The following is an 18,724-nucleotide window of genomic DNA, read 5'->3' on the forward strand; positions in this document are numbered from 1 at the left end:
TACTTTTTGTACTGTAGGCTACACAGTACAGATACTGAACAGTACTCTAGCCCAATGTTGTTTGGGGTGGCTGGGGGGAATATTATCTAATCGAAGCAACTATGATCTAATCAAAGACATAATCGTATGTAGATAAACAAGTCATGTAATGATTGGGCTAACCGTTGAATCAAGACAACACTGTATAATGTTATGGGCTCACTGAGCTCTAAAATGCCTCACCACCTTAAAAAGCAAGTACTGCATTATAAATAGTATTAGTATTGTATATATAAAAAATAAAAAAAAGACTTACCACGAGTATCCAGTATCCTGATAGTGACGATGACTAATGATAATGATATCATTCGTCTGTAGGCTACTATTCCTTCTATAAGAAATCATCTCAACAATATAGTGTACCAGCAAATAAATACACAAACTTAATATCAGTAAAATGAAATAGAAAGCTGCGCTTACAGACGCTCACATTCAAACATGTAAACACAACACTGACGTCTTCACTTCCAGGTCAGTAAGCTGTCAATCAAAAACTCAGTAGCCAATGAGAACACACTGATACTAGCCCCGCCCCCACGAGAGATATGTGTCAGAACTGCGAACGAAAACTCAGGGAGCGTAAAAGAAAACTTCAGAAGCGTAACTGAAAACTCTGGAAGCGCATTTGTAAGTTCAGATTAGCGAAAGAAATATGAGAAATAGTTAGCAAAACATGCCGTGTATTAAGAACGAAGTAAAAAAATGTGCCCGCGATTTATTCTTTTTCAGTTTCAAAGATATTTTTTTCAGTTTCAATTTATATTTTCATTAGTTTCTTGAAAAGTTACTTTCATTATTATTGGCACAAAAGTAATTCCATACTTTTGCAGGTGTTTAGAGTTAATTAGTTGATTCAGATGATTAGGTTAATAGCTCGTTAAGAGACCCTTTTCATGATATGCTAATTTTTTGAGACAGGAATTTTGGGTTTTCATGAGCTGTATGCCAAAATCATCAGTATTAAAACAATAAAAGACCTGAAATATTTCAGTTGGTGTGCAATGAATCTAAAATATATGAAAGTTTAATTTTTATCATTACATTATGGAAAATAATGAACTTTATCACAATATGCTAATTTTTTGAGAAGGACCTGTATATATATATAGTAGTCGTTCAATAGTCGTCTAATTGATGACTAGTCTATTCTTGAGGTCTGGTTAGACGTCTATTAGATTTTCACTGACCGCCCAAATTCAGCCTTGTTTTAGCCTAGACGTCTGGGCTGTGTTTTGACGGCTATTAAACGTCTTTTAGATGTAAAATTGCCTGCTGTGTGGTGACTGGGCCTTCTTGCAAGAATAAATACCTTTTAAAAGACAATCTGATTCAGAGTGTCTCTTATGCAGTGATGATGGTTTGATAGAAATTTTTGCCACAACACCATCATAAAAAGGCATCGATCCATGATGAAAGTGCATCTATCCACCATCATAAAAGTGGTCGCTTTTCGTCTGAAGCGAAGCCATGCATTCGTTATAGGCTTATTTCCATATGCTGCTTATTTGAGCTGTATAAAAATGCTGTATTCTCTGAACTTTTGACAATATACAGTAATTCATGAACTCTTCCAGCATGAAAACATTAGTACTGTTCCTCAGAACTTGTTTTCTTTGCATTATTTGAGGTCTGAAAAAACATTTTTTAAAGTCATTTAATGCATAAAATGTTCTAACTGACAATTGCTTTTGCAATTTTTGTCGATGCACATTTTACTCAGACACATAAACAGTAAAGCCAGATAAACTGATTAATTTGCAGTGGTCTCTATTTTTTTCTTATACAATCTCCTAGACCAAACCTCACAAATAACACTTTTATCAGCCTTTTTGTGTTTTACACATTTTATTTTCAAATCTTAACATACCATTTCGACACACATTATATATTTACATATATAACCCTTTCTTAGGCCATGACCATGAAGTCCCAGCTTCAGTTGTACATATGGACAGTCACAGTTCTTGCATCTTTACAGAATGCTGTCAGAAAACCACCGGAGTCACGGTCGTCCAAAGAAGCGTTACAAAGACTGTATAAAAAAGCATAAAAAGTACTTTGACTTCCCTGTGGCGCTGGAAAGTTTGAACACTGATTTGACCACTTTATCAACCCATTAAAGCAAAATTAAGCAGTGTAAAAAACATACATTAGACCACCATTTACTTATTACTACTACTACATTTAATTTATTGCAACACTTTATTGTGTAAAATATCAGAAAACTGAACACTGACTACGTTTACATGCAGCCAAATATCGGGTTATGGTCGGGTTAAGGTCACTATTCGGGTTTCTGAAACATTAGGGATAACCCGTTTACATGCGTGAGCAGAGAGAGTTACTCCTGTATACATGGAATTGCAATATCCCGATGTAAACGCGACGCGCGGTTAGCGTCTGGACGTACGGACAACCTTAAGACGCAATATGCGTCATTTCCGATTCTTCTTCCTGTATCCAAAGACAACAACAACAGCAGCACGCGGATAATGAATAGTTCGGGGCAGATAGCGATCGCCTTTGTTTGCGCTTTGGTGCTGGTAACGTTACTGACCTCGCTCCAAAAGTATGCTGTGCTGCGTCTCGCCATGTTTACTTCCGGTATACTGCACGCGGGGTTTTGTATGCGCCGAGAAGTTTCTCTACTCAAAAGACCAAGATTCCTTGCGAATAGAACATGCGCAGAACACACATCACTATGGGGATATGCCGATGCGCGTTTACACGACCAAAAATTCGGGTTAGAAAAGGGGTACCCCAGGTATAATATCCCGGTTTTTAAAATCCGGGATATGAGCATATTCGGGTTTTGCCGTTGTTTACATGGCCGTTCAAAACCGGGTTATTGCTAATATCCCGGTTTTGAACGGGTTATTGGCTGCATGTAAACGTAGTCACTGTCGTTGTCACTCATGCTTTTATTTGTGCTTAATGGCTAAAACAACGGAGCTGCGCTCTCGGGTGTAAATGTGACCAGATGGCACAGTTTTCGGCAATCTTGATGCTTTGAATCTTTTCCTAAAACAATCAGAGAGAAGCTTCATTTCTCCGTCTCTAAGGAGAAATAAACTCTTCAACCAAAACAATATAAAGTTGCAAACAGAAAAGTACAAGCTAGAACACATGAGATTCATTACTGTATGAACTCATCTGAAACGGATCTGATAAGTTTCATTAAAGTAGATATAACAAAAACAAATACATTTTTAATATTAAATACAGAATGTTCATTTTCAGTCATTGTTAGTTTAACTTCCTGAAGAGTAACCATTTTGAAATCACCAGGACATAAGCAGCAGCAGCAAAAAAAAAAAAAAAAAAATTAACGGTTGTCGTCAACTACTTTTCCATGTTTTTAATACTATAAACATAAAGAAAAAAAATTAAAAACACTATATTTGTGTTTTGTCTTTGTGACAGTTTGTACATAAAATAAAACCTAGTAAACACGGTAACGTGGGTGTTTATAATGCAACAACTGAGCGAGTGACAGTAAATTTGACATTTTTCTCTCTTCTGACGGCTGTAATCAAATCTCTACATATTTTGTTTTTCTAATTTGCAAAGTCACCGAAATGATACCATGGATTATTATTTTTGCTACTGGAGCAAAAGGGACTGCAAAAGTCATATTTGCTGTAGTCTCACATTCACAACTACAGAAATATATATATTTTTTTTTAGCTTATAAAACTTTTTAGCTTTGTGTAAAAACAGTCCATTCATGAATTTAGTGCAAAATACTTCAACTTCAGTGCAAAATACTTCAACTTCAGTGCAAAATACTTCAACTTCAGTGCAAAATACTTCAACTTCAGTGCAAAATACTTCAACTTCAGTGCAAAATACTTCAACTTCAGTGCAAAATACTTCAACTTCAGTGCAAAATACTTCAACTTCAGTGCAAAATACTTTGACTTCAGTGCAAAATACTTCGACTTCAGTGCAAAATACTTCAACTTCAGTGCAAAATACTTCAACTTCAGTGCAGTAGTCAGTGCGTCCTGGATCAGTCAAACCCTCTGATGTTTCAATGCATTTCCCAATGTTTTCATTTTCCTGTAACAACAACAGAGAACAATATTGTTACACAAATAACAAATATTAAATGTTCTTTATCCTTTAAAATGTTTCAAGAAACTGTCAAATGTGAAAAGTTTGAAGCATCATATTTCAACTGATCATAAATAAATATAATAAACAGGGACTGGCATGATTAATTATTCTTTTTAAATGGCATTGGCGTAGCTTGTGGACTTCAGAAGGAAGGAAAATAAAAACATTTCATTTCTAATCAGAGTCCATAAACCAGCAGTTCTCAACTTTTGTTAACAATTATCAAAGGCAACATTTGAAGCACTTTTTTTATTTACAGAAACTAAGAGAAAATGATCAGATCAAATAATATAAATACTTACATTCCATAATTAATCCAGTTTCAATAAGGTTTAGTTCTGTACAGGTTTATACTTTATATTACCATTGACTTTTCTAGTCATTCATGATTATGAGGATTTTTTCAAATACTGTAGCAATTTCAACCTTATTAAATATTAGACCTCGACATAAGAAAGATTTAGATCAGTTACAAACAGATTTCTAAGACTTTAAGATTTTATTAATTTCAATGATTTTTCATGGTCTAAAAAAAACACTTTTAAAATGTCTTGATCATAAACCTGGTTTTCCAAGACCACGAGAAGCCTGGTTATTACTGGTTATTAACCCTTTAAGCCTTAAAGGCATTTTTAGTAGTTTTTATACAGTAACATACACACAAGTAAAGACTCATAATTCCAAAAATATAGCAAGGAGAGTCAAAAGGTAGGTATCGTTTGATAGACAACTTTTTACATTTTTAGGGGAAAATTTATTACATTTGATCATTCTAATGCTGAGAAACGTCCTGGTTGCGTATGCAACCCACCGTTCCCTGAAGGAGGGAACGGAGGACGTAGTCTACGCCGACTGAAATGAAATGGGATCACGCTAGGGAGCCTATCGTCTTCGAGTATTATTGAACGAGCCAATAGACATTGGCGTGCGAGATTTGCATCTCACACTCCGCCCCGCAGCGCGGGTATAAATACGGAAGTGGATGCACGCACCATTTGCTTTTCGCTGAGGAGCCGAGCGTAACTCGGAGTCAGCGGTGGTCCAGCGGTAGTGGCAAGGGGACTACGTCCTCCGTTCCCTCCTTCAGGGAACGGTGGGTTGCATACGCAACCAGGACGTTCCCTTTCAGTCGATAACGTCGGACGTAGTCGACGCCGACTGAAATGGGATCAACCATTGAACACGCCACTAACGCTGCCACCTTCCAGTGCCTAGACAAAAGCCTTCTGATCCTCCCGACGTTCTAGCGGAAAAGGACAGGGCTTAGGCCAGGAAGTCGCTGCTGTTCCACAAGACCCACTCAGTTAGACTTGGTAACACTGGGAAAGCGTGCCCAACATTGGAAGGAAGGGACGCTGCGGAAGCCCAACCAACCCGAAAGGGGGGGGGAAATACACATATGAACTGGGCGGAGGGCCGGGCAGTATAACATATGGAATGTCACTGGGGTGGCTCCAGCCTAGAGAGGGGGGAGACACACCAATTTACAGTGACGGCAGGACTCTGCCAAGGGAAAGACACGGGCTCACTTTGGGGAGCCGTATCGTGGAAGAATACACATATGGGGTCGCCGTAGGGACCGCAACATATGGACCCAGCCTAACACGGGTTCCACACTGCATACGAGTGGTAGGCCTAACACCAGACGTTCCGCCACGTCCGACGTTGGGGGGGGTACGGAGGAGCTCAACAGGTTCCGGACAAAGGGAATTCAACCGGAGCGAAATGGCGCACGTATCCGGTCCGTAAGAGGGGAATGGCGCAGCAAGCCGACACTGAACCGGGGCTCACGGTGTTACTGGCTTCTATGAGAAGAGAGCACACGGGAAGCAACCGGTTCGACACGTAGGCTATAGAATCTAGCAAACGTATTAGGTGTCGCCCAGCCCGCAGCTCTACAGACATCTGTCAGCGAGGCACCCTGCGCCAACGCCCAAGAAGCGGCAACACTCCTTGTGGAGTGAGCTCGCAGTCCGGGGGGACAGGGTTCACCTTGGGACTCATACGCCAAGATGATGGCATCCACTATCCAGTGGGCCAACCTCTGCTTGGAGACAGCCTTTCCCTTCCGCTGATCTCCATAACAGACGAAGAGCTGCTCTGAGGTCCTAAAGCTTTGCGTTCTGTCCACGTACAAGCGCAGGGCGCGAACGGGGCAGAGAAAAGCCAGGGCTGGGTCTGCCTCCTCCGGGGGCAGCGCTTGCAGGTTCACCACCTGGTCCCGAAAGGGGGTGGTAGGAACCTTGGGCACATATCCAGGCCGGGGTCTCAGGATAACGTGAGAGTTAGCCGGCCCGAATTCCAGGCACGATTCGCTGACCGAAAATGCGTGCAGGTCCCCTACCCTCTTGATGGAGGCCAAAGCAAGTAGGAGAACTGTCTTTTGGGACAGAATTTTTAACTCTGCTACCTGCAAAGGCTCGAAGGGCGGTCTCTGCAGTGCGGTTAGCACCAGAGATAAGTCCCAAGAGGGTATAGAGGGGAGGCGAGGCGGATTCAACCTCCTCGCTCCCCTCAGGAACCTGACGATCAAGTCATGCTTCCCCAGGGATTTCCCGTCTACTGCATCGTGATGTGCGGCAATAGCGGCGACATACACTTTGAGGGTGGAGGGGGACAGCCGACGCTCCAAAGCCTCTTGCAGGAAAGAAAGCACGGAAATGATCGAACACCTTCGGGGGTCTTCTCCTTGAGAAGCACACCACTCAACGAACAGTTTCCACTTCAGGGAGTAAGCAAGCCTCGTAGAGGGGGCTCTCGCTGACGTGATGGTATCTACGACTGCCTGTGGTAGACTACCTAGAACTTCCGCGTCCCGTCCAGGGACCACACATGGAGTCTCCAATAGTCTGGACGCGGGTGCCATATGGTGCCCCGTCCCTGAGAGAGTAGGTCCTCTCTCAGAGGAATAGGCCAGGGAGGAGCTGTCGAGAGGAGAAAAAGTTCAGGGAACCAGGTTCGGTTGGGCCAATAAGGGGCAACTAGCAAAACCTGCTCCTCTTCCTCCCTGACTTTGCACAGTAGTTGTGCAATAAGGCTCACTGGGGGAAACGCATACTTGCGGAGGCCCCGGGGCCAGCTGTGAGCCAGTGCATCCGTCTCGAGGGAATAAAACAACTGGCAATGGGACGAGTCCGGAGAGGCAAACAGATCTATCTGTGCGGCCCCGAAGTGGTCCCATATCAGCTGGACCGCCTGGGGATGGAGCCGCCATTCTCCCGAGGCCACAGTCTGTCGTGAGAGCTCGTCGGCGGCACGATTGAGCAGGCCAGGGATGTGAACCGCACGAAGCGACCTCAGATGCTTCTGACCCCATAGGAGGAGGTGGCGGGCGAGTTGTGACATGCGGCGGGAACGTAGACCACCTTGGCGGTTGATGTACGCAACGGTCGCAGTGTTGTCCGTCCGGACCGGTACGTGTTTGCCGAGCAGCGTCGTCCTGAGGCGTCTCAAAGCAAGGAGCACTGCTAACAACTCGAGGCAGTTGATGTGCCAATGCAGGCGGGACCCCGTCCAGGTGCCAGCTACTGCATGCCCGTTGTACGTGGCCCCCCAGCCGGTGTTGGAGGCGTCTGTGAAGACCACAGCATGCCTGGACACTTGTTCTAGGGACACACCGGCCCGGAGAAACGAAAGGTCCGACCACGGGCTGAAGGTTTGGAGGCAGGCCGCGGTGATTCTCACAGGGAGCGTGCCTCTCCGCCACGCCCACCTCGGGACTCGGTCGCGAAGCCAGTGCTGGAGTGGTCTCATATGAAGCAGGCCGAGCGGTGTAACTGCGGCTGTGGCTGCCATATGCCCCAGGAGCCTCTGAAACTGTTTCAGAAAAAACACTGTTCTGCTCTTGATAAAATTCAGGCAGTTCAGCACCGACCGGGCGCGATTCTCTGTGAGGCGCGCCGTGTGTTGGACCGAGTCCAGCTCCAAACCGAGAAAAGAGATCCTCTGCACAGGGGCGAGTTTGCTCTTCTCCCAGTTGACCTGAAGACCCAGCTGGCTGATGTGCTGGAGCAGCAAATCCCTGTGTTCGCATAACAGCTCCCGAGACTGAGCTAGTATCAGCCAGTCGTCGAGATAGTTGAGAATGCGAATGCCCTGCTCTCTCATGGGAGCGAGGGCTGCCTCCGTAACTTTCGTAAAGACACGGGGTGACAGGGCCAGCCCGAAGGGTAAGACTTTGTACTGATACGCCTGACCCTCGAACGCGAAACGCAGGAATGGCCTGTGTCGCGGCAGGATGGAGACATGAAAGTACGCTGCAAACCAATCCTGGGGACGGACACATTGGAAGATGCGTTTCTGCGTCAGCATTCTGAACGGGAGCTTGTGAAGGGCCCGATTCAGGACTCGCAGGTCCAGGATTGGTCGTAACCCACCCCCTTTCTTGGGTATAATGAAGTACGGGCTGTAAAAGCCGGCCTTCATATCGGCTACCGACACCGGCTCTATCGCGTCCTTCGCCAGCAGGACCGCGATCTCCGCGCGCATGACAGGAGCAGATTCGCTCGACACTGAAGTGTGGCGAACGCCACTGTACTTGGGCGGACTCCGGCGGAACTGAATCGTGTAGCCGAGCCTGATGGTACGGAGGAGCCAGCCGGACGGGTTGGAGAGCACTTTCCAGGCCTCGACGAACCGGACCAGGGGGACCAAGGGTAACACAGGCATACCCGGGGTGGGGCAGCGCGGTGGAGGGCAGGGACCCGGCTCGGAAGGCCCGTGGGCGGCCCGAAGCGGGGTCTGAGTGAGCCGTGCTGCACTTACCTGTCTCCACGGGGCAACAGAGGACGGGAGAGAAGGCGGATGACCGGGTCCTCGACCGCCTCGTGTTGCGGGCTGGCGAACAAGAGGGGGCTGGGGGGAGCAAGGCTGTTCTACAGGGTCGCAAGCCGCCAGCCTCGCCCTCCTGGGACCCAGGGACGGAGAAATTCGCTCTTCTGACAATTTGGGTACCACTGGACTCCGGAGAACCAATGGTGGAACGGTAACCATCTGAAGAGTTAGTCCCCCCATCCCTGGGTGGCCTGTCTCAGGAACGTTTCTGACACTCGCCCCCTGGCTGGGCAGTGACTGAGACAGACTGGGCGGCCTGCCTGCTGCTGGTTCTACGCTGGAGCCTGGGTGAAGGCTGTTGCGGAGACCCCGCGGAACCGGAGGCAGCGGCAGGGGGGCGCCCTCGGCGACGAACGGGCGGAGGGACTATCCCCGGCGGCAGGATGGCAACAGCGGGCCGCCGGGATAGGGTGTGTCGGGGAGCCTCCGTCCGAACCTGGGTGGCAGAGAACTGTTGGGCGCAGCTCTCCGCCACGTCGCCGAACAACCCAACCTGGGAAATTGGGGAGTCCAGGAACCGAACCTTGTCCGCATCCGCCATCTCAACCAGGCTGAGCCAACGATGGCGTTCCTGGACCACCAAAGTGGACATCGCTAGACCGACCGCACACGCCGCGACACTCGTACCCCGGAGGGCGAGGTCAGTGGCGGTGCGGAGCTCACTCATGAGCGCCCGGTCCAAACTACCCTCGTGCATGTCCATGAGTGTCTTGGCCTGGTAGACCTGCAACAACGCCAAGGCATGCAAAGAGGAAGCGGCTTGCCCGCAAGCGCTGTAAGCTCTGACCGCCAATCCTGACGCGAACTCACAGACCCGCGAGGGGAAACAAGGATCCCCCACCCAGGATGCAGCGGTCGTTGGACATAAATGAGTCGCAACCGACCGCTCCACTGGAGGGATAGCCTCATAACCCTTCACCGCTCCTCCGACAAGGGTAGTGAGGGAGGAAGAACTACTTAAGTCGTTTTCAGCAGTAAAAGGTGCCGTCCACGACCAAGTAAGCTCTTCATGCACTTCGGGAAAGAAGGGCACTGGGGCGGCGGGCTGAGAACCAGCACGGCCCGCCCCGAGATACCAATCATCCAACCGAGACTGAACAGGACACGGTGGAGGGTTCCACTCGAGCCCGACAGCCTCGGCGGCCCGTTTCAGCATAGCTGATAATTCTGGATCCGGCTCGGGCAACATTGAACTCCCGGAGGGAGACAACGCAGCCGAGTCGTCATCTCCAGACATCAGCTCACCCTCCGATGCTGCAATCGACATCCTGTCCCCCAGGGGAGCCCCGAGTGAAACCGCTGGCCCACCCATTACAGATGGACCAGCAGATAACACCGGAGGCTCCAATGGTAGCAGTGGAAGGGAGGGGTGAGGAGCCCACAGGGAATGGTTACCGGGCGGGACATCCAACCCGGGGGTGGGGCATGGCAATGGGGACTCGCTCTCCGCGGACGAAGGCGAGTCTCGCCCTCAACACTGCGACAGTCATGTTCCCACAGTGAAAACATGAGCTGTCCACAAAAGCTGCCTCAGCGTGCTGTAAGCCCAAACACGTGATACAACAATTGTGACCATCAGAGAGAGACAGGGAACGACCGCACCCAGAAACGCACGGGCGGAATGACATCTTGAAAAAGACGCCAACGCACCCGTGTTGCTCTTTTAGGAAGTGAAAACCTCTCACCAGTGCCGGAGCACACAGGGGAATGACCGCGGCAACACTGACACAGGAATGGTGCACCCTGTGCCAGTGAAGCACTCACTTTCTCGCCCTCAACCGACCGTCAGACAAACAAACACAAACAGGAATTTGGTTGCTGTGAAAAAAGCAGTTGAGAGCTTGAAGCTCGCGATCACCGCTGCACTCGCGCTGTAACCACCGACACCAGGAGAGACTTCCCAAAGAAGCGCCGACACACTCGCTCGTTGTACAACAACACTCTTCAGATCCAGACATGAAGCTCGGCTCCGAAGCGAAAGGCAAATGGTGCGTGCATCCACTTCCGTATTTATACCCGCGCTGCGGGGCGGAGTGTGAGATGCAAATCTCGCACGCCAATGTGTATTGGCTCGTTCAATAATACTCGAAGACGATAGGCTCCCTAGCGTGATCCCATTTCATTTCAGTCGGCGTCGACTACGTCCGACGTTATCGACTGAAAGGGAACTGCTGATAAAAGACTAAAAAATTTGCTCAAAGGAAACTTTACATATCTTTCTAATTTGACCAAAAATATCTCAGGAAGGAAATTCTGTTTTGGTGAAGGTCTCCTACATGTGAGCTGCATCTGGATTTTTTTTGTTTTGTTTTTTGTTGATAGAATAGTAAATCAAAAGCTTCCGCATTTGGAACAAAGGAAACCTTTCCCTAAAATTGTTCTTCCATGAGGAATATCTTGTGATCGCCACAATGGATTATGTTGATTTTGGACTTTTGAATATGGAGCATCCACTGTAAATAATGATGTGCCATTTTCCACGATCGGAGCATGTTTCATGAAGTTTGCTGCAAATGCCTCATCCGTATATTATGGATCTTCAAAATCTCGCTCAAGTTTAGTCAAAGCCCAAAACAATGATGCTGGTTGTATTCTACTCTGAGACCTTTCCAAAGACATATGACACACGACTATCTGAGCTGTATGATGTTTTTCACACATTACAGTACATAGTAGCCTAGGCTAAAGAGTATTTCATAAATGATGAAACCTTTTTTTCTTATTTATCAGCAAATATTATTACTCAGCACTACTTAGGAGTTTATCACATTGAATCAAATTGAGTTCAGACTCTAAGCTTTCAAATGACTACTATTTTGTGTTGATCAAGGCAGTAGTTTTGAAAAATATGATTATTATTTTTTTCGTAGCAAGGTGGCGCCCGGGCTTTACACTCCGGTTAAGAGGAACGACTCAACACACATTAAAAGGTACCTCATAAAATATGTAAGATTTTTGTAATAAAATATTCAAAAACCATTTGCACAGTGTGATATATTTCATGCAGTTGTGTACTTACATTATCCCAAATGTTCCCAAGGATTTGTAAATCCAGAGACATTTTCCAGTTTTAAATAATGGCTCGTCCCTTGTCAGTCGCATATCAATGACGTAATATCTGCGCAATACGGCGTCTATGTATATATTTTTAAGGCCCTGTCCCAAATGGCGCACTTCATGCGGACTTTCGGTCTCGTGGACTTAAATTGCGCGTTCTCGCCGAGTCTACGTGTCCGTCCCATTTAGCATTTTAACGCTCTGAAGTGTGCTCAGCAGCGCCCCCTTTGCAACCTTGAAGCTGTCGTCCGCGAAGCCCGCATAGATGCAGGCTCCACGCACTTTACCCAGGAATCCTTGCGAAATGCCAATCAGAAAACGGATGGGAGGAGATTTCGCTCACGGACTGTTAACATGGCTTTATGATAGGCGTACATTTTACCAGTTGTTACTTACAGTTTATACAAACATTATCGACCAGTGGTTGATATCTCAAACATAATAATAGCGTGTTAAATAATACGATCGCATTATGATTCATTACATAAATAGAACCGAATGTCATGGCTTTACTGAGTCATATAAACGTAGTATGAATATTGAAACCAATACATTTTTATTAAACTTATTTACATTTTAATTTTGTGTTAAAATTGAACATTATGTATTATTATGTACAACTGTATTGATCATTTACATAACCATGACATCTTTTCTAATGCCCAGGTGGCATATACAATTATAGAACTGTAAAAGCAGGCTGTGTAGTTCACACGGACATAAGATTTGGGAAAATAAAATAAATCCTGTTCTCGATGCTAAAGACTGTAATTTTTTTTAATGATATTTGTGATATTTTTCTAATAAAGGGACTGATGAGATGACCTTTAAGTTTATTCAGCTTCGACGTCTGAGCTGAGACCTTCTTCCTGTTTCCGGCGTGACGATCGAGTCTGTCCCAAAAATACCTCTCAATGCGCCCTCGCGGACTCGCGCTTAGGGCCCTATAGGTCTGCACTACATAACGTCACCGAAGTGTGGACTCTGAGGAAGTCCACAAGTCCGGAGTGTACCATTTGGGACAGGGCCTAAGATACAGTATCTCCCTCGCCGCTGTTGTGTCGTTCAGTCATCATGGTTCACGAATATTGTTTATTGATTGGTTATAGATCAACTGAGGCAAGCAGGCTTTGGGAAAAACAGAGAAATAAAGGATCAATATCGGCGTGGTGTTTTTGAGATGGAGAGAGCTTCGGAAAAACATAGACTTGACAGAGACTCGGCTCTCGCATGTGTTTTAATAGACAGGTAAGCAAATATATATTATTTATTGTACACATACAGTTATATTGCATTTTTTTTTGTACTTCAGTAATGATTTTTATCCAGTCTGGTGACCAAGTCTATGGTAGTGAAAATAAATACAGTATGTGTTGCACAAAAATATTTAGCCATTACTTGCAAATACTGTGGGTTTGCTCAAATGTACTTTTCTTTTAGTACAATTGTTTTAAACGTGTAAAACTGCGCAGCATTAACCCAACAAATCATTTGACAAATAGTCACATATCAGTAACAGGATAATAAAGCATTACATTTTACGTTCCTTGCTGATTATGATGACATAGCAGTGTGATCAAACGTACAGGTAATACAAAATCTAATTATTTACCTAGTGAATATGATCCGTGAACTCTGTGGACGGTGAAAGACATCTCCCATCGTCCCACTCTTCATTGTGTCATCCACCTTCACTTTGTTTTGAAAATGCGACCTCAGGCGGCGAGAACCTAGAAATGATCAAATTGTACCTTTAAGAGTTTATTAATCTGGTTAGATGCTTTAAAAAGCGGAGTTTCTAAGCTTTAAAATTATGCATATTTTGTTATTCCATTCAGTGGTTGATTAGTAATTTGGCTTGAATTTGTTTGTGGGGTGCATCAGTTGTTGAGGTGTGTATCAGTTATCAAATATGTATCAGTTATTGAGGGAATCAATTAAAATATCAATTTACATTTAGATTTTTAGTTGTTTTGTCTTTTTTAATGATTTCGAGTCCTCCTGTTTGCTGAGTAAACCAGGTTCACTGCTGTAAACCTGTTCACATCCCAGTCCAGACTGAATCAACACTTCACCAAACACTGCACTGCTGTCTGTATGTGATGCTTTGGCCTGAATTATGATTCTCTGCACAAAGACAGACAGTAATGTAAATGTGATGTAAATACCTGTGTGTGGACAGGAGGATTATTATTCAGGTTTTCTGTCATCATCATCATGTTCTCCTCTGTCATTGCTGTCTGACCTAGAAAAGACAAATCAGACTTTAAAAAAAAACTTGAGCACACTCATATATCCTGTTTTCAGAAATATAGATTTGCATGTTAATAATACATAATGTCTCATATAATGTATTTTCCATCTTTTTTAACATTTACATGCAGAGTAAACGTTAAAAAAAATCTAATCTTATGATCAAAAAGCTATTTTTATCACACATTTTTATTACTGTCACATATCTGGTCAAAACTGTTCATCCCATGTTCATACACTTAAAAAACAATTTAAAACAAGGATATTTACAATAACAAGGCATTTAAAGCAACAGTGTTGCATATTTAAAACTCACCATTTGACCTTTTCCTTTTGTAGTTGCAGTAAACAATCACAATCCCAGCGAGAGCTAAAGCTAAAGCTAAAGCTGCTCCTCTAATACGACATGGAGATTCAGTTTCACAGTCAGAACATTTTTCATCTGCAGAATAATAATAAAACAAAATCAAAAAATATATGTGTATATATATATATATATATGTGTGTGTATGTGTGTATATATACATATATACTGTATATATATATATATATATATATATATATATATATATATATATATATATATATATATATATATATATATATATATATATATTCAATTCAACATTATGAACTGTTGAAATGAGTTCAGGCACTTTAAATGTAATTGTTTATGGCCAGAAACAGTATTATAATGTTCTCCTGCTATAAATACAAAATATTGCCAAAATTTTTGAAACGTCTGCCTTTACATGCACATGAACTTTAATGACATTCCATTCTTATCCGTTGGGTTTTATATGGAGTTGACCCACCCTTTGCTGCTATAACAGCTTCAACTCTTCTGGGAAGGCTTTCCACAAGGTTTAGGAGTGTGTTTATGGGAATTTTTGACCATTCTTCTAGAAGCACATTAGTGAGGTCAGGCACTGATGTTGGATGAGAAGGCCTGGCTCAAAATCTCGCTCTAATTCATTCTAGGTGCTCTATCAGGTAGAGGTCAGGACTCAAGTTCCTCCACACCTAACTTGCTCATTCTTGTCTTTATGGACCTTGATTTGTGCACTGGTGCGCAGTCGTGTTGGAACGGGAACTTCCCCAAATTGTTTCCACAAAGTTGGGAGCATGAAATTTTGATAATCGATTAATCTAACGATTATTAGAACGATTAATTGACTAATCGTCGATTATTTCACCGACTAATCAGTAAGTTTGGAACGATTATTCAGCTTTTTCAATTAGTTAAACATTGAGTTATACATATTCTTACTATAATATAAAAAAAGAAAATCAGTTCAGCTTTTGAAATAGTTGTTTTAATGAACTTTGAGCCAACTAAACAGGTCATTCTCTTTAAGTTTTCAGATTTCGGTCCAACTCAAATCACACACAAATGCTCTCTAAGCATTGTTTATAGGCCTACTGCTTTTCTTAGAACTGAAACAGAAAAAGGGACATTTACTTCACGACACAAAGAATGGTAAAATATTAATCTGCAAACCATTATTATAAGTATAAAATTACAATCTTTTTTTTACATGACAATTGAGTTGACAGAGACGTTCTCATTCACCTTTTAATTTTCAGTATGAAAAAGTAACTGCCATGATATTCTTCCTAACATCTCCTTTTGCAAGTCATGATTATGGAACAAAATACAGGCAAGTGATAAGACTATAATACCTAATAGTATTACAATATTAAAAACAGCCCTGACTCCTAAGCTCGATCAAGCTTTATTTTATGCAAAATAAATCATCACATTACTGTAATTATATTATTATTGATAATATTATTACTAATATTAGTAGTATTGCATTCTCTAATAAAGAGATTTACCGCTAGTTAGTTAGCTCCAGCTGGAGAACACTCAATTCTCACCGGCTCCTCTTTTGCCGGGATGTTTCCTCTTAAGTGCTCCAACGTGCATGTTGTGCTCCCGTGAAAAGCAAGTTCCGCCTTGCATGTATTGCACACGACAGCATTCTTGTTTTGAAGTTTTGTGAAACTTTCCCAAACCTTGCTAGTTCGGATTCGTTTGCACTCCGTCATAATTTGCGCGGTTTTTCCTTTTACCAATAGCATTTGTAAGGGCTGCATTACACTCTAGCGCTACAGCGCCGAAGCGGTCAAATCACGATATTGCACGCCCTTACATTAGGTCACGTGCGATCAAACAACTACTCGACAACAAAGATATTTGTCGACAATGTCGACTAATCGTTTCAGCCCTATGCTGAAGCATTAAGTTCCTTTCACTGGAACTAAGGGGCCAAGCCCAAACCCTGAAAAACAACCCCACACCATAATCCCCCCTCCACCAAATTTTACACTTGGCACAATGCAGTCAGGCGAGTACCGTTCTCCTGGCAATCGCCAAACACAGATTCGTCCATCGGATTTCCAGACAGAGAAGCGTGATTCGTCACTCCAGAGAACATGTCTCCACTGCTCTAGAGTCCAGTGGCGCGCTTTATACCAGTGCATCCCACGCTTTACACCAGTGCATCCCACGCTTTACACCAGTGCATCCCACGCTTTACACCACTGCATCCCATGCTTTACACCACTGCATGCATCCCACGCTTTACACCACTGCATCCCACGCTTTACACCACTGCATCCCACGCTTTACACCACTGCATCCCACGCTTTACACCACTGCATCCCACGCTTTACACCACTGCATCCCACGCTTTACACCACCGCATCCCACGCTTTACACCACCGCATCCCACGCTTTACACCACCGCATCCCACGCTTTACACCACTGCATCCATCCCACGGTTTACACCACTGCATTCCACGCTTTACACCACTGCATCCCACGCTTTACACCACTGCATCCCACGCTTTACACCAATGCATCCCACGCTTTACACCAATGCATCCCACGCTTTACACCACTGCATCCCACGCTTTACACCACTGCATCCCACGCTTTACACCACTGCATCCCACGCTTTACACCACTGCATCCCACGCTTTACACCACTGCATCCCACGCTTTACACCACTGCATCCCACGCTTTACACCACTGCATCCCACGGTTTACACCACTGCATCCCACGCTTTACACCACTGCATCCCACGCTTTACACCACCGCATCCCACCGCATCCCACGGTTTACACCACTGCATCCCACGGTTTACACCACTGCATTCCACGCTTTACACCACTGCATCCCACGCTTTACACCACTGCATCCCACGCTTTACACCACTGCATCCCACGCTTTACACCACTGCATCCCACGCTTTACACCACTGCATCCCACGCTTTACACCACTGCATCCCACGCTTTACACCACTGCATCCCACGCTTTACACCACTGCATCCCACACTCTGCATCCCGCGCTTTACACCACTGCATCCCACACTTTACACCACTGCATCCCACGCTTTACACCACTGCATCCCACGCTCTGCATCCCACGCTTTACACTACTGCATCCCACGCTTTACACCACTGCATCCCACACTCTGCATCCCACACTTTGCATCCCACGCTTTACACCACTGCATCCCACGCTTTACACCACTGCATCCCACGCTTTACACCACTGCATCCCACACTTTGCATCCCACGCTTTACACCACTGCATCCCACGCTTTACACCACTGCATCCCACACTTTGCATCCCACGCTTTACACCACTGCATCCCACGCTTTACACTACTGCATCCCACGCTTTACACCACTGCATCCCACACTCTGCATCCCACGCTTTACACCACTGCATCCCACACTCTGCATCCCACGCTTTACACCACTGCATCCCACACTCTGCATCCCATGCTTTACACCACTGCATCCTACGCTTTACACCACTGCATCCCACGCTTTACACCACTGCATCCCACGCTCTGCATCCCACGCTTTACACCACTGCATCCCACGCTCTGCATCCCACGCTTTACACCACTGCATCCCACGCTTTACACCACCGCATCCCACGCTTTACACCACCGCATGCATCCCACGCTTTACACCACTGCATGCATCCCACGCTTTACACCACTGCATGCATCCCACGCTTTACACCACTGCATGCATCCCACGCTTTACACCACTGCATGCATCCCATGCTTTACACCACTGCATGCATCCCACGCTTTACACCACTGCATCCCACGCTTTACACCCATGCATGCATCCCACGCTTTACACCCATGCATGCATCCCACGCTTTACACCACTGCATCCCATGCTTTACATTGCACTTGGTGATGTAAGGGTTGGATGCAGCTGCTCGCCCATGGAAACCCATTCCATGAAGCTCTGCACACTGTTCTTGAGCTAATCTGAAGGCCACACAAGGTTTGGAGGTCTGTAGCTGTTGACTCTACAGAAAGTTGAAGACTTCTGCACACTGTGAGCCTCAGTATGCGCTGACCCGTTCTGTGATTTTATGTGGC

The 18,724-nt window shown here is 45.1% G+C and overlaps 1 protein-coding gene across 1 annotated transcript in view; it reads right to left on the bottom strand.

Annotated features, from left to right (window-relative positions):
• Positions 1 to 1,865: 1,865 nt before the first annotated feature.
• Positions 1,866 to 18,724, bottom strand: part of LOC143751415 (zinc-alpha-2-glycoprotein-like) — a 22,533-nt gene continuing 5,674 nt past the window's right edge. Inside the window, exons 5-9 of the mRNA XM_077244000.1 lie at positions 14,618 to 14,743; positions 14,217 to 14,293; positions 13,661 to 13,778; positions 2,933 to 4,101; positions 1,866 to 2,264 (exon numbers count right to left, since the gene is read on the bottom strand). Of these exons, the coding sequence (XP_077100115.1) occupies positions 13,764 to 13,778; positions 14,217 to 14,293; positions 14,618 to 14,743 (218 nt within the window). The 3' untranslated portion in view covers positions 1,866 to 2,264; positions 2,933 to 4,101; positions 13,661 to 13,763. The remainder of the gene's footprint in view (positions 2,265 to 2,932; positions 4,102 to 13,660; positions 13,779 to 14,216; positions 14,294 to 14,617; positions 14,744 to 18,724) is intronic.

The sequence above is a fragment of the Siphateles boraxobius genome, unplaced genomic scaffold (assembly GCF_051911475.1).
Source record: "Siphateles boraxobius isolate OS27281-9 unplaced genomic scaffold, OSU_SipBor_1 256, whole genome shotgun sequence".
Taxonomy (NCBI): Eukaryota; Metazoa; Chordata; class Actinopteri; order Cypriniformes; family Leuciscidae; genus Siphateles; species Siphateles boraxobius.